Source organism: Vidua chalybeata, chromosome 19 (genome assembly GCF_026979565.1).
Source record: "Vidua chalybeata isolate OUT-0048 chromosome 19, bVidCha1 merged haplotype, whole genome shotgun sequence".
NCBI classification, from domain to species: domain Eukaryota; kingdom Metazoa; phylum Chordata; class Aves; order Passeriformes; family Viduidae; genus Vidua; species Vidua chalybeata.
In genome coordinates, this window is record NC_071548.1 from 1,422,936 (window position 1) to 1,435,959 (window position 13,024).

Genomic DNA, 13,024 nt, shown 5'->3' on the forward strand with positions numbered 1-13,024 from the left:
AAGGGCAGCTGTGCTCACACAAATGCTGATTTATACTCTGAGGAATGGAAGGGTGTGAAATACCTGAGTTCTTTCAGATTTACTCGAGATCACAAACTCCTCAGACTCCAGTCCCTGGTCAGTACTAAAACCCAGCCTAACTGAGGCAGTGTGATGTATCCAGTCCCTGGTCAGTACTAAAACCCAGCCTAACTGAGGCAGTGTGATGTACCCAGGATTATGCTGGAACAGCTTAAAGCTGCCTTGATACAGTGTGTAAATTTTATTGTCTTTACATCAGGAACCAATGTTTTCTCTTGGTCTTAAATAGGTCATTTAACACAAAAAAAAAGCTCCAAAGAACTAAATGGCCTGGAGCTCTCCAGAATGGAGAGCATTTACAATTTACACCAATTTCTACTCCCTGCTCATGAAGCAGATGGGCAGAGCAGAGGTTATATTCCACCCAGAAATCCTTAAAGGACCACAGACATGCCTTTCTCCAGGCTATCACTGTCTTTGTACCTTGTCCACAATCTCTGCAGCTGTCCTTTTAGTGGTCTCCAGGTTCTCCACCAACGCTGTGTCTCCCAGGAAATTCCCAGATGCTGATGACAGCCGAGAGAGCAAGTTGTCCTCCAACGTTTTCAAGGTGATCTTGAATCCATTCTGTTGCTTTGTGAGATCTGACTGCAAATAATAAATCCAGGAATTTTTAGCCATAAAGGATGTGGTAAAGTAAGGATGAATCAGCTTCACATGGGAACAGGCTTGCCACTGACAATTGCCATGGGCCAGTAGTGCTGATTCCTGCTCTCCTGGGAATGGCCAGAGTTCTGGGATCACTCCTTATCCAACAAGCTAGCAGCTCAGAGAATCCTGGAACAGCACAGAGAGCACCAGGAGAACTGAGCCCTTTTGCTAGAAAGGTAGGAAAACACTGGAAATGAATCAGGAAGACAAGACCTTTATCCCCATCTCAAAGACATATCCTGTGTCTCTGGGTAGGCAGACCAAAAGGAGAGTGGGGCTTGACTCAAACCTCTAACAGGGCTCTTCCACAGCATTCCAGCTGGGCACAAACTCATGAAATCCAGGTGCAAACTCTAAAACTCATGCCTTGCTGGCACAGCTGGCAGTGAGCAGCTGTACAGCACAGCTGGTTTGGAGAGTGAAGCACTTCCAAAACCTGCCCCTGTCCTGGACCTCATTTCTTGGGGTCCAGCCAGTCCCAGCTGCTCCTCGCCCCTCCTGCTGAACCTCTGCTCTCACCACTCCAGCCCACCCCAGTCCCTCCAGCAAAGGGGAACACGGGGTTAAAACCTGATGGCAAAACCAGCAGTGAAGCCCTTTGGGTACGGGGAGATCTCAGGGCAGAGCCACGGCCTCTCCTGCCCTGCTCCCTTGGCATCCTGGCCTCGGGCTCCCACTGCCACCAGTGGCTTACTGGGCTAGAGCTGGGAAGAGAGAGGCAGTTCCAGCCCGGGCCAGGCAGAACATTTATTCCCATTTATTCCCACATTTATAAATTCAGCACGTGCTCAATTTATTCCCACTCTCAGAAAATATTTAGGATTATTCATATTTGTTACACTGTTAAAGGCGTCGTCAGAAGGGAGGATTTTCTTTATAAAATTGCCTTGAAATTAAAGCCGTACTTATGAAGAGAGAGAGAAAATATTTTGGTCTGTTACAAAGTGGGAGGAACATTGCCAGCCTGACAATATTTACAGAGAGAATCCTTTACCACAAATGCTGAAAATTAAGTGAGATTAATCCTGCTTCCAAAATTAAATCTGTGAAGTCCAGAAAAAAACGGAGGTAATGAGAAACTCAGCTTTCAGTCACAAGAGGAGGAGGAAAATAAAGAGAATTTTTGAGAGAAAAACCTTGAAAATTAAGTACAAAGGTTCTCAAAATACCAAGAAAAGAGAAGGCTGAAGGGAAAAAAAAACCCTCACTGTTTGCTATCCAAGGGAAATCTGATTTTGTGAGGAGCTCAGCAACGTCTGCAAGCTGGCATGTGAAATGCTGTTTGTTAAAAACAAAATAAAAAATTAAAAATACCAATAACAGAAATAAAAATTTAAATAAAAAGTGAATTATGATAATGATGACTGCAACACTTGCTCCCAGAGACAATTCCCAGGTGCTGACCTTCAGCTTCTCCAGGTCAGGCCTCTAGTGTAAACCAATAACAACAATATCAATAACAATATCAATAATTACAATAATTACAATTATAAATGTAATTATAACAATTATAATTACACTTATAATTAAATTATAAGTCTAATAACAATGCTGCTGATTATTTTTGCTTTCTCCCAGAGACAATTCCCAGGTGCTGACCTTCAGCTTCTCCAGGTCAGGCCTCTCAGTGTAGACCAACAACAATATTAATAACAATATTAATAATTACAATAATTATAATTAAATTATAATTATTTATAAATATTATATAATTATACTTAAATTATAATTGTGATAACAATGTTGATTATGATTTTTGCTTTCTCCCAGTGACAATTCCCAGGTGCTGACCTTCAGCTTCTCCAGGTCAGGCCTCTAGTGTAAACCAATAACAACAATATCAATAACAATATCAATAATTACAATAATTACAATTATAAATGTAATTATAACAATTATAATTACACTTATAATTAAATTATAAGTCTAATAACAATGCTGCTGATTATTTTTGCTTTCTCCCAGAGACAATTCCCAGGTGCTGACCTTCAGCTTCTCCAGGTCAGGCCTCTCAGTGTAGACCAACAACAATATTAATAACAATATTAATAATTACAATAATTATAATTAAATTATAATTATTTATAAATATTATATAATTATACTTAAATTATAATTGTGATAACAATGTTGATTATGATTTTTGCTTTCTCCCAGTGACAATTCCCAGGTGCTGACCTTCAGCTCCTCCAGGTCAGGCCTCTCAGTGTAGACCAACAACAATATTAATAACAATATTAATAATTATAATAATTATAATTAAATTATAATTATTTATAAATATTATATAATTATACTTAAATTATTTGTGCTTGCTCCCAGAGACAATTCCCAGGTGCTGACCTTGAGCTCCTCCAGGTCAGGCCTCTGAGTGTAGACCGATAACAACAATATCAACAACAATATCAATAACAACATTCATAATTACAATAATTACAATTACACTAATTATAATTAAATTATAAGTGTAATAACGATGCTGCTGATGATTTGTGCTTGTTCCCAGAGAAAATTCCCAGGTGCTGACCTTGAGCTCCTCCAGGTCAGGTCTCTGAGTGTAGACCGATAACAACAATACTAACAACAATATCAATAACAACATTCATAATTACAATAATTACAATTACACTAATTTTAATTAAATTATAAGTGTAATAACAATGCTGCTGATGATTTTTGCTTGCTCCCAGAGACAATTCCCAGGTGCTGACCTTGAGCTCCTCCAGGTCAGGTCTCTCCAGGCGCACCACGGCCGCCAGCAGCTGCTCCTCGAGGCCGTCGCGGGTGACAGAGAAGTTGATGAGGGTGCACTGGGCCTGCAGCTCGGGCTGGAAGTGGGGGTTTGCCAGCTTGGTGTGCAGGATCAGACGGAAGGCAGGGTGCAAGGCACACTCCTTGTCCCCAATCTTGACGTACCTGGGATTTCAGCAGAAGGAGCGTCAGCCAGGAGCTGTCGCCAACAGCGCTCGGGGTGGTCTCAGTCAGTGGCAGCACCAGATACTTGGCACTCCTCACAGAAATCATGATTTAATTCATACTGGGCGCATTTAAATCAATTCTGATTTAAGGTGAAAACCCCAGAGAGTCTCTCCTGAATTTTGGATCGTGTTTAAGGAGGCTCAGATTTTCCAGCAGTGGCACAACCAGTCCAACCATGACCTCTCCTGGCTTTGGGCAGAGGCTGAATTCTGCCTAAAACTGGAGTTGCAGGGAGGAAAAGCCTCTCAGCCTCGAGCTTTTCACTGGTCACAGCTAAAATTACCCAGAGTGTTGGCTCTGAGCAGGCCAGCTCTGCAGCTGCACTGAGCTTGACACGTGAAGCCACATGTGGAGAGTGGTGGCTGCCACTCCCAGGAGGTGACATCAGCCAGGAAACCCAGCATCCTGCTGCTCTGCACTCCTGACATGCAGTCTACAGCCCACAGAGACCCCAGGAAATTCCAACATTCTCTGAACCCAAGTTTAACCCAGCCCAGAAATCCAACCGTGCCCTGGGCTGCATCCAAAGGAGTGTGGGCAGCAGGGCCAGGAGGGGATTCTGTCCCTGGGAAGACCCCACCTGGGACAGTGCCCACTTCTGGTGTCCCCAACATCAGCAGGACCAGGAGCTGTCGGAGCAGCTCCGGAGGAGACCTGGAGGTTGACAAAGGGACTGGAGCACCTCCCCTGTGGAGCCAGGCTGGGAGAGCTGGGATTGTCCAGCCTGGAGAGGAGAAGGCTGTGTGGAGACCTCAGAGCCCCTTCCAGGCAGCATCTGCCTGGAGTCTGGGCTTAGGGCCTGGAAACACAAAACCCAGGGATTTTCTTTGTGATTTATGGCTTAGTTTCCCTTTGTTAGCTAAAACATGATTTCGCAGGGAGATTTGAGAGCAGACATGCACAAAAGGGGATGCCTGAGTGTTCCACTGGAGGGGGAGGGGGGTCAGATTTGCCACCCTCCCTGCTGCACCACCCTCTCAGCATCCTCCAAACATTTCAGTCCTGCCCTGGGACCAATCCTGCCCCTCCATCCTCCATCCAAACCCATGCTCAGCCACCCTTCCCAGGATGTTTTCCCCAGCAAACTTTGCAGACAGCTTGCCTTGTCCACCAATTTACAAGAGCCTGGGATGTTTTAGGCAAGCAGGGAAATAATCCTCAAAGAACTTAAGGGAAAAGAGCTCCCTGGCTGCTCCCTTGCTGATCTCCCCTCAGCTGGAGGTGACCAGCAGCTGCCATGAGAACTTGACCTCATTAAGAAACACTTGATGCTGAAATCTCTAGCTGCATTTCTAAACACTGCAGCGTTTGCTAAAATTCCAGGCTACTTTTACTTCACAACAGAGCAGCAGCTATTTTGGTAATGATTTGGTGTCAGAACAGCCAATTACAGACCCCAAGGTCCGTGTACAATGGGAGAATTACAGGTCTCTCTTTTACACGAGGTTTGAATGATGCTGTGAAATGAAATGAGAAATCCAGGTTGATTTCCAAGCCATCCTATGGCTGAATTACCTGTGATTGCCTGATTAAAAACACCCTCACTGCTGAAGGCAGGATGTTAATGCTGCTGGATGTGACCACCCACGGTCTGAGGGCAGGAACAGAGAGCACAGCAGCCCCCAACCCCCCCTCCACACGTGTCCCCAAGCCCCCCAAGCTCACCTGCCTTTCTTGATTGTTTCTCGCCCCAGTAACGGCCCCAGCACTGGATCCACGGATTCCTCCAGGTTCTCCATCAAAACCAGGTCTCCAGCAGCCAGGGCTTGTTCCAGTGTGTCCAGATACCTGTGGGAAACAGCGCTGGTGCCTCCTGCAGCAGAGCAGGATGTGACACTGGCAGTGAGCAGGGGACAGAGGGGACCCTCACTGCGGTGGCAGCTACAGGTGGGTGCCAGCATTTGGAGAGAGGCAGAGGGCTACAGTGGTGCCAGTGCCTGGTGCAGAAAGTGGCACTGACAGAGAGAGTCCTGGCTGTCCAACAGAGAGAATGAGGCTCCAGACCTCCTCTCAAGGACAAGAGTGACCAGTGAGTCTGTCCCAGGGCAGCCCTGAGCAAAGCTGGCACAGCCTGGAGGTATTTCCAGCACGGACTTTGTCTTCTCCAGAGCCCACCGGTGCAGTTCATCTTAAAGCAAGGATGAAGAGCAGCTTTCAGCTCCGTTTTGCCCAGAGTTTAGGGTCACGCTTAGGACACCTTCTTTCCTCACAAGGAAATGGAACCCTGTGCCCAGTGCACATGGTGACCTCTCCATACCCAACCCTCTCTTTCTCCAAGAAGGAGGAAGCCCTGGTCACCCTCCTGGATGAAGCTAAACCAGGACATGACACCTACAAGAGCCCCATGGAGGATGGCACAGCTCTGCACAGGCTTGTTGTCCAGAGCAGCTGTGGCTGCCCCTGGATCCCTGGAAGTGTTTGAGGTCAGGTTGGACAGGGATTGGAGCAACCTGGGGGAGTGGGAGGTGTCCCTGCCCACGGCATGGGTGGAACTGGATGATCTTTAGGGTCCCTTCCAACCCAAGCCAGTCTGGGATTCTGTGATTCTCAAACTCAGCCTCAGCTCACTCCATCACCAGCTTCAGAGGAGTTTCTATGGTAACTGAGCCAAGCACTAAACAGACCCTTGATTTAATAAGAAATCTGTCTTTTTGGTAATGAAGAAGCAGATAATGGGAGCAGATACAGTGGCAAGGTTCCCTCAGTGTGACTGGCTCAGTGCAGCTGAGTGCCCAGTGCTCACCAAACACCCCGGGCAGGCACATCCCACACTCACCGCGTGGCACTCCTCACAGAATCACAGAATAATGAGGTTGGAAGAGACCTCTAAGATCATCAAGTCCAACCCATGCCCCAACACCTCAACTAGACTATAGCACCGAGCGCCACGTCCAGTCTTTTTTAAACACATCCAGAGATGGTGATTCCACCACCTCCCTGGGGGTGGTCTTCCTACTCCTCCTACTAATCAACCTATTCAGCCTATCACCATACACATTTACCCCAACCACCCAGCTGCCCATGAACCTAGCTTAGCCTTCCCCCTCTGGCTTGCCACACTCCTCACATGCCTGCAAACCCATCCTTCTGCCTCCCTAGGCCGCCTCCTAAGGCTGCCAAAGGCACCCCAACACCACCACTGACCCCAGCCCTCGCCTAACCACAACAAGCCTGCTCACTCGCCCTCTAGCCCTGGGTGTAGCCAGCTTCACAGCAGGCCACCTCCTCCTCCAGCTCCTCTCCACAGCCACAACCGCCCTACTCCCAACGGCGCCAGCAGTCCCTCCTTCCAGAGAACGACGGCGTTACCCCTTGTGCCCCGCCGGGATCACGCGGAGCCTTTCCCCGTGGGCGCTCTTGATCCATTTGCTGCCCTGCAGCTGGGGGTCCACCAGGAGGGGCCAGCGCTGGCAGCAGCCGAGGATGGCGCCGTTCTCGCTGGACGTGCGGTCGGCCGGCAGGCCCTGGTTCCGCCACGCCGCCACGGCCGCCTCGTCCGCCAGCAGGGACAGCGGCTCCAGGCGCGGCGTCACGGGGATTGCCACCTGCCAGGCAAACAGAAAGGCTTCCTGTCGCAGCCCAGCACATCCCTCTGGCTGCCCTGGCTGGCTCCAGACCCTGGCAGGGGGCTCAGAGACCTTGGCACAAAGTCAAAAACACCTGTGGCTTCCATTTTAGCCCGTGGGAAAAGCTGCCAACTCTGTGTGAGGAATTACAAGCCACAAGGGTTTGAGCAGTGTGGTAGTTGAATTAACACAGGGTGAAAAAGTAGAATTTTGGGGCTTTTTAGAATGAGGTTCAGAGGTACAAGATGGAGGGATTTGGGTGTGTCCTGACCTTCTTCTCCTTCTCCTGCCCTCCATGTCCTGCTGTGCTGGTGACACTTTTCTGTTGGTTTAAGGCACAGACACACTGTCCAACATCAATGACAGACATTGGCACGTTATTGTAACCACAGCACACAGAGTTTTTGGTATAAAATGTGAACACTGCCCTGAGGGCAGACAGAATGCCATGGCCGAGCTGCTGGACAGAGCTCAGCAGGGCAGAGAGAGAATGTTCTAGAGAAGGGAAAATAAACAACCTTGAGAAGCCGATCTTACGCATTCCAGATTTCTTCTTTGGCTGCATGGGCTGAGAGAACAAGGACTTTTATATTCTTGGGGTCATCCTGACACCCAGACCCTGAGAGCTTCCTGGTCATCCCAGGGAAAGCTGGCTAGGTTAAAAAGCGGTAAGTTGTGTTTATCTGAGTCAGCAGCTGTGGGATTAGGAGGCTTGGGTGGGATTTTGCCCCTCTGCCCTGCTCAGGTGAGAGCCCACCTGCAGAGCTGCTCCAGCTCCAGGCCCAGCACAGGGAGGAGCTGGAGCTGCTGGAGAGAGCCCAGAGGAGGCCATGGAGCTGCTCCAGGGCTGGAGTCCCTCTGGAGCCAGGCTGGGAGAGCTGGGGGTGTACACCTGGAGAAGAGAAGGCTCCAGGGAAACCTCAGAGCCCCTTGCAGGGCCTGAAGGAGCTCCAGGAGAGCTGGAGAGGGACTGGGGACAAGGGACGGAAGGACAGGATACAGGGAATGGTTTCAAACTGAAAGAGATGAAATTTAGGTTAGTTAAAGGGAAGAAATTGTTTCCTGTGAAGGTGGGCAGGCCCTGGCACAGGGTGATCCAGCTGTGGCTGCCCCTGGATCTCTGGAAGGAGATGTTCAGTGGTCACAAAGAGTGCTCAGAGTGTTCAAGGCCAGGTTGGACAGGGGCTAGAGGAAGGTGCTCCTGCCCTTGGCAAGGGGGTTGGAATGAGATGATTTTAAGATGCCTTCCAGCACAAAGTATTCTGTGATTCCATGATTTATCAGTGGGTTCCCATTCTATGGGGTATTTGCAGTCTGTTTTTTTTTTTCCCCATTCCTACTGTACAAACAATCCCAGGGGTTTTGCTCCCCACAGCCCAGCCCCACTGGCTGGGGTCACTCCCTGCCCTGTTCAGCTCCCTGAGCCAGCTTGGAAGGACAGAATTAATGCCCTCCTAAGGCTGCTGTTGTGTTACAAACCAGCATCAGCAGCTCCAGAAACACTTCTCTGACAGGGGAGGCCATGTCTGGGCGTGCCAAACAGAGCTACCTGTGCCAGGTGTCTGAGCAGAACGGGCCTTTCATTTCCATTGGAATTACAGGCACTTCCTTGACATTTCTAAGCACAGTCAGGTCATTTTTGAAACCACATCTTAACTAAGTTTCTAGTTAAGAAATGCAGAATGAAGTTTTCCTCTCTCAGCCTAAGGAACTGTCTGCTTTGGTCAGCCCTTTGATTTGGGCATCTCTGGGACCTTATTCAAAAGCTTCTTGGCACCATTTGTATGAGGAACCTGTTAAAATTAGTGAAATATTAAACAGGCTTCAAGCACAATGATCTCCATCTGGTCCTAACAGCAAGACATGGGTAAAACCAGCTGAGAGGCATGGCCAGCACGACCAGAGCTCGTGTCCAGAACGAAAAAAACACCTGGAGTTTTTCCAAGCCTCCTGGAGGGCTGGCAGCGAGCTCTGCCTGCTCCAATTCCTTCTCCATATTCCCCCCTCTTTCGTGGCCATGGACAAAACTGCAGAGCTGGGCTCTGCATTTGGGATTTTCCTGTGTACATGGAGGAACCTCATCGAGCAAGGACACCACATTTTCCCCAGGGAGGAGTACGTGGCCACGTCCTGATCCTCGCTCCAGCTTGGTGAGGACACAGCGATGTCCCTCCCCTGAGAGATCCCCTGTGGGCACCAGGATTTGTGGCCACGTTAATCCCAGAAACAACGGCTTCTCAGAGCAATCAGGACTTACTTTTAGCTGGTGCAAATAGGGCCTCCAGATGCCATCCAGGAGGTCCTGGCGGTATTTCCTGGTGAAGTAGCCCAGGTAGGAGACAAAGGCTGTGACCAGCAGGACGTCTCCACACAAGGTGCTCTGCTGCTGTTTGAAGTCCTTCACAGCCTCAGCCCATCTCACATTTTCAGAGGCAAGTCCCCCAACCTGCAAATTCCCAAGTCAAATCGATCATTCGTACAATCATGGAATGTGAACCTGACCAAGTCCTGCTTCCAGCAGAATTCCAGCTGCCTCCTGAGGGGTCAGAGCCACCTTCACATTCCCAACACAAACTCGATGTGTTGGTTGTCCTGGAGACACTCCAGATCAAACAGCTCTCCTCCCAGCCTCGTGTACCTCCATGAACAGCCAGGATCTCCTGATGAACAGCCAGGATCTCCTAAGCCAAGAAGTGATTGGGTTCCCCTCTGAAACCCCCACCACAGGCCCAGCTCTGCAGGGCACACCCAGCTCCTGCAGCTGACTGCAGCCCTTGTCCTGGGAATGCTGCACATGCAAGCACAGCTCTGGACACAGCTCCCAGCTTCCCACAGCTGCAGACTTCAGGACCTTCTGACCCACAGCTTATATCCCCTGTGCTTAGCAGCCACTGATGGTTTTTGACTTCACAACTGAGCGTAAGCTGCTGTGGATATCAACCCAACTTTTGGCACCTACAGCATCCTGTGGGCAGGAGATCCACAGTTCAGCTGAGCTCTCTGTATAAAAGTACATCCTTTGATGTGCTGCCTGAACTTTTCAATTGCTGAAACATTTGTCCAGTGCAAAACCAGGGAACAATCCTGCTGGCACCAGCTTCTCTGCACCACTCAGGATTCCAAGCCCTCAGCATCCCCGTGCTGTCTTCTTTTCAGGTTGAAGAGCTTTGGCCTCTTCAATAATTCCTCAGACAGAAGCAGCCTTTTGATTTTCCTTGCAATGGTTATCTGCACCGAGTGATGCAATCTTTATTATCCGGTTTCTTTTATTGTTGCTGGCTCTGCACCATTTCCCGTTCTCCTCCAGCCTTTGAGGTGCAGCAGAGGGGGCGTTGGTAATGCTGCACATTCAAGATTTATTTAGAAGGTATTCATAGAGCAAGATGGGGATTTTTCTGTTTTGTTCTCCCTTCTTTTCCTAATAAACCCTAATATCCGGTTTCAGATGGGCTTTGGGTTTGGTGAGGGCTTTTTGCTTCTGGGAGCACAGAGCTCACAGCACTCTTAACTCCATCCTTTCATTCCTGAGTGATAACAATCGGCTCAGCATCACTTACAGGGCATGTGAAGCAAACCCTCATTTCTCCAGTGTACTTTACATTACATTTATCCACCTGGTGTTTCATCCCTCCACACTTGGGATCGTTTCTGCAATTCTTTACAGACAGTTGACATCATCACTGCGGAGCCGTGCGACCTCCTACACACCAGCTCATTTATGATTCATGCAATCACAGACTGCTTTGGGTGGGAAGGGACCTTAAAACCCACCCAGTGCCACCTCCTGCCATGGCAGGGACACCTCCCACTGTCCCAGGCTGCTCCAATCCCCACCCAACCTGGCCTTGGGCACTGCCAGGGATCCAGGGGCAGTCCCACAGCCCCTCTAAGACCAAGAAGTCTTTATTGATCTGATTTTCCTGATACTTGGAGGTGCTTCCATACTCCTAATTAATTTTTTCAGGTTACTTTTTATCTCCTTAGGTCCTGGAAGTCTTTTCTTCTCCTTTGCTTGGATCACACACCACTGCCACTTTTAATACATTCAAGAAACCCCAGGTGTCTCCCACCTCAGATCCTGGAAGTCATTGGAATTCTTTCTCTTTAGCAAGAGGCAAATTAAAAGCTACCCCTTGGCTTATCTTTGATAATGACAGAGAGTGAACAACCATCCCTCACCCACCTTCTGCACACCAGTCATGATTTTAGAAGCTTTTCCAAAATGAAGAGCCCTAATCCATTCCCTCTCTTCTCACATGGAAGTGGTTATGTACTTTGTTGTAGCTTTTCTAGGCTGCCCACAGCCTTCTTAGACAGGGTGACCACGTGTGGGATGTAGGCACTGACAGACCCAATACAGTGACGCTTAACTTCTGTTTCCTGAGGTTTTTTCCTACCAATTAGTAATCAATTTGTCTTTTCTCCTCCTGTCAAGTGCCACGCTGCTGTTCCTGAGAACTCTCTGCAACAACTCCAAGAGCTCTTCTGTGAGTGATAATAGTGCAATTAGGCCCTATCCGTGTAACTGCATGATTACAGTTTGTTTTCCCTGCACACGTTATTTAGCATTTGTCATCACTAAATTTCCTCCTCTGCATTAGCACACACCCACTCACAAACACCACTCGTCAGCCAGCCTCCCTTTCTGGTGCACAGATCCTGTCCTTTGGATCCTGGAGCATCTTGCTCAGGCCACCTGAAGTTCATGAGATGCCAGTCTGGCACTGTGAGAGCCGGGCTCGCCTCAATCCCCCCAGGTTCATCTGTCAATCCAAAGCATCGCCCTCCACGTTCACTTGCATTCCTTACACAACCTCAGCCGTGTTTGTTTCAAAGTCTGGGAACTCATTTCTACCCCCAGCCACACCAGTGACACCTCCTGAATGTCAAATGAGCTGCACATCAGTGAGGGCTGCCGGGTCCTGTTCCCAGATCAAAGCCAGGATGACACAGGAGATGGTGTGCAGGGCACAGCAGGAAGTTGGGATGCACGCAGTTCCTTTCCTACACTGCAGAAATGATGAATTGTTGACAGTATAAAACCATAGAATTCTTGAGACTGGGAGCTGTTCCCACGTCATGGGGTGGGGAATGGACGTAACCAGGGATGTGGTGTCACAGAATCACAGAACCATGGGATGGATGGGGTTGGAAGGGACCTACAAACCCCACCCAGTGCCACCTCTGCCATGGCAGGGACACCTCCCACTGTCCCAGGCTGCTCCCAGCCCTGTCCAGCCTGGCCTTGGGCACTGCCAGGGATCCAGGGGCAGCCCCAGCTGCTCTGGGCACCTGTGCCAGGGCCTGCTCACCTCACAGGGAAGGATTCTTTCCATATATCTAAACTAAATTTCCCCTCTGCCAGCCTGAACCCATTCTCCCTTGTCCTGTCACTACTGATGCAAAATCCCTCTCCAGTTCCTCGTAGGCCCCTCTCTAAACACCTTTGTGTTCTGACTCAGAGGAGACTGAGGATTTTAGAGATCTTTTCTCTCTAATTCTTGTCATTTCAGACCCTGCAAAGCTACGGGCGTGTTCACACCTTTGTTTTTATGATACCATTTTTGACTCACGTCATTTTGGCCCATCAGTACCTGCTCACACATTTAAACCCCAGGAAGGAGCTGAGAGTTGTGATGGCAGCAGAGCCAGGCACTTTAATGAGCAGAGCTGCCCCAAACCTTCTGGAATACAGCAGCACTTTCTGCAGCTGCCTCTCCTGTTTTTTTTTTTTTTTTTTTTTTGTC

General features: G+C 49.0%; 1 protein-coding gene across 4 annotated transcripts in view; it reads right to left on the bottom strand.

The window, feature by feature from the left end:
* DNAH9 (dynein axonemal heavy chain 9) overlaps nucleotides 1–12,331 on the bottom strand; it is a 71,370-nt gene extending 59,039 nt beyond the window's left edge. The window contains exons 1-6 of one of the 4 annotated variants that reach the window (XM_053960080.1): nucleotides 12,154–12,331; nucleotides 9,535–9,723; nucleotides 7,021–7,256; nucleotides 5,377–5,499; nucleotides 3,444–3,648; nucleotides 505–669 (exon numbers count right to left, since the gene is read on the bottom strand). In XM_053960080.1, the coding sequence (XP_053816055.1) occupies nucleotides 505–669; nucleotides 3,444–3,648; nucleotides 5,377–5,499; nucleotides 7,021–7,256; nucleotides 9,535–9,723; nucleotides 12,154–12,180 (945 nt within the window). In that variant the 5' untranslated portion in view covers nucleotides 12,181–12,331. Of the gene's footprint in view, nucleotides 1–504; nucleotides 670–761; nucleotides 847–3,443; nucleotides 3,649–4,291; nucleotides 4,406–5,376; nucleotides 5,500–7,020; nucleotides 7,257–9,534; nucleotides 9,724–12,153 lie in introns of those variants that run through there. The other 3 variants (XM_053960081.1, XM_053960084.1, XM_053960082.1) reach the window with 3 other exon arrangements.
* Between the last annotated feature and the right edge of the window lie 693 nt (nucleotides 12,332–13,024).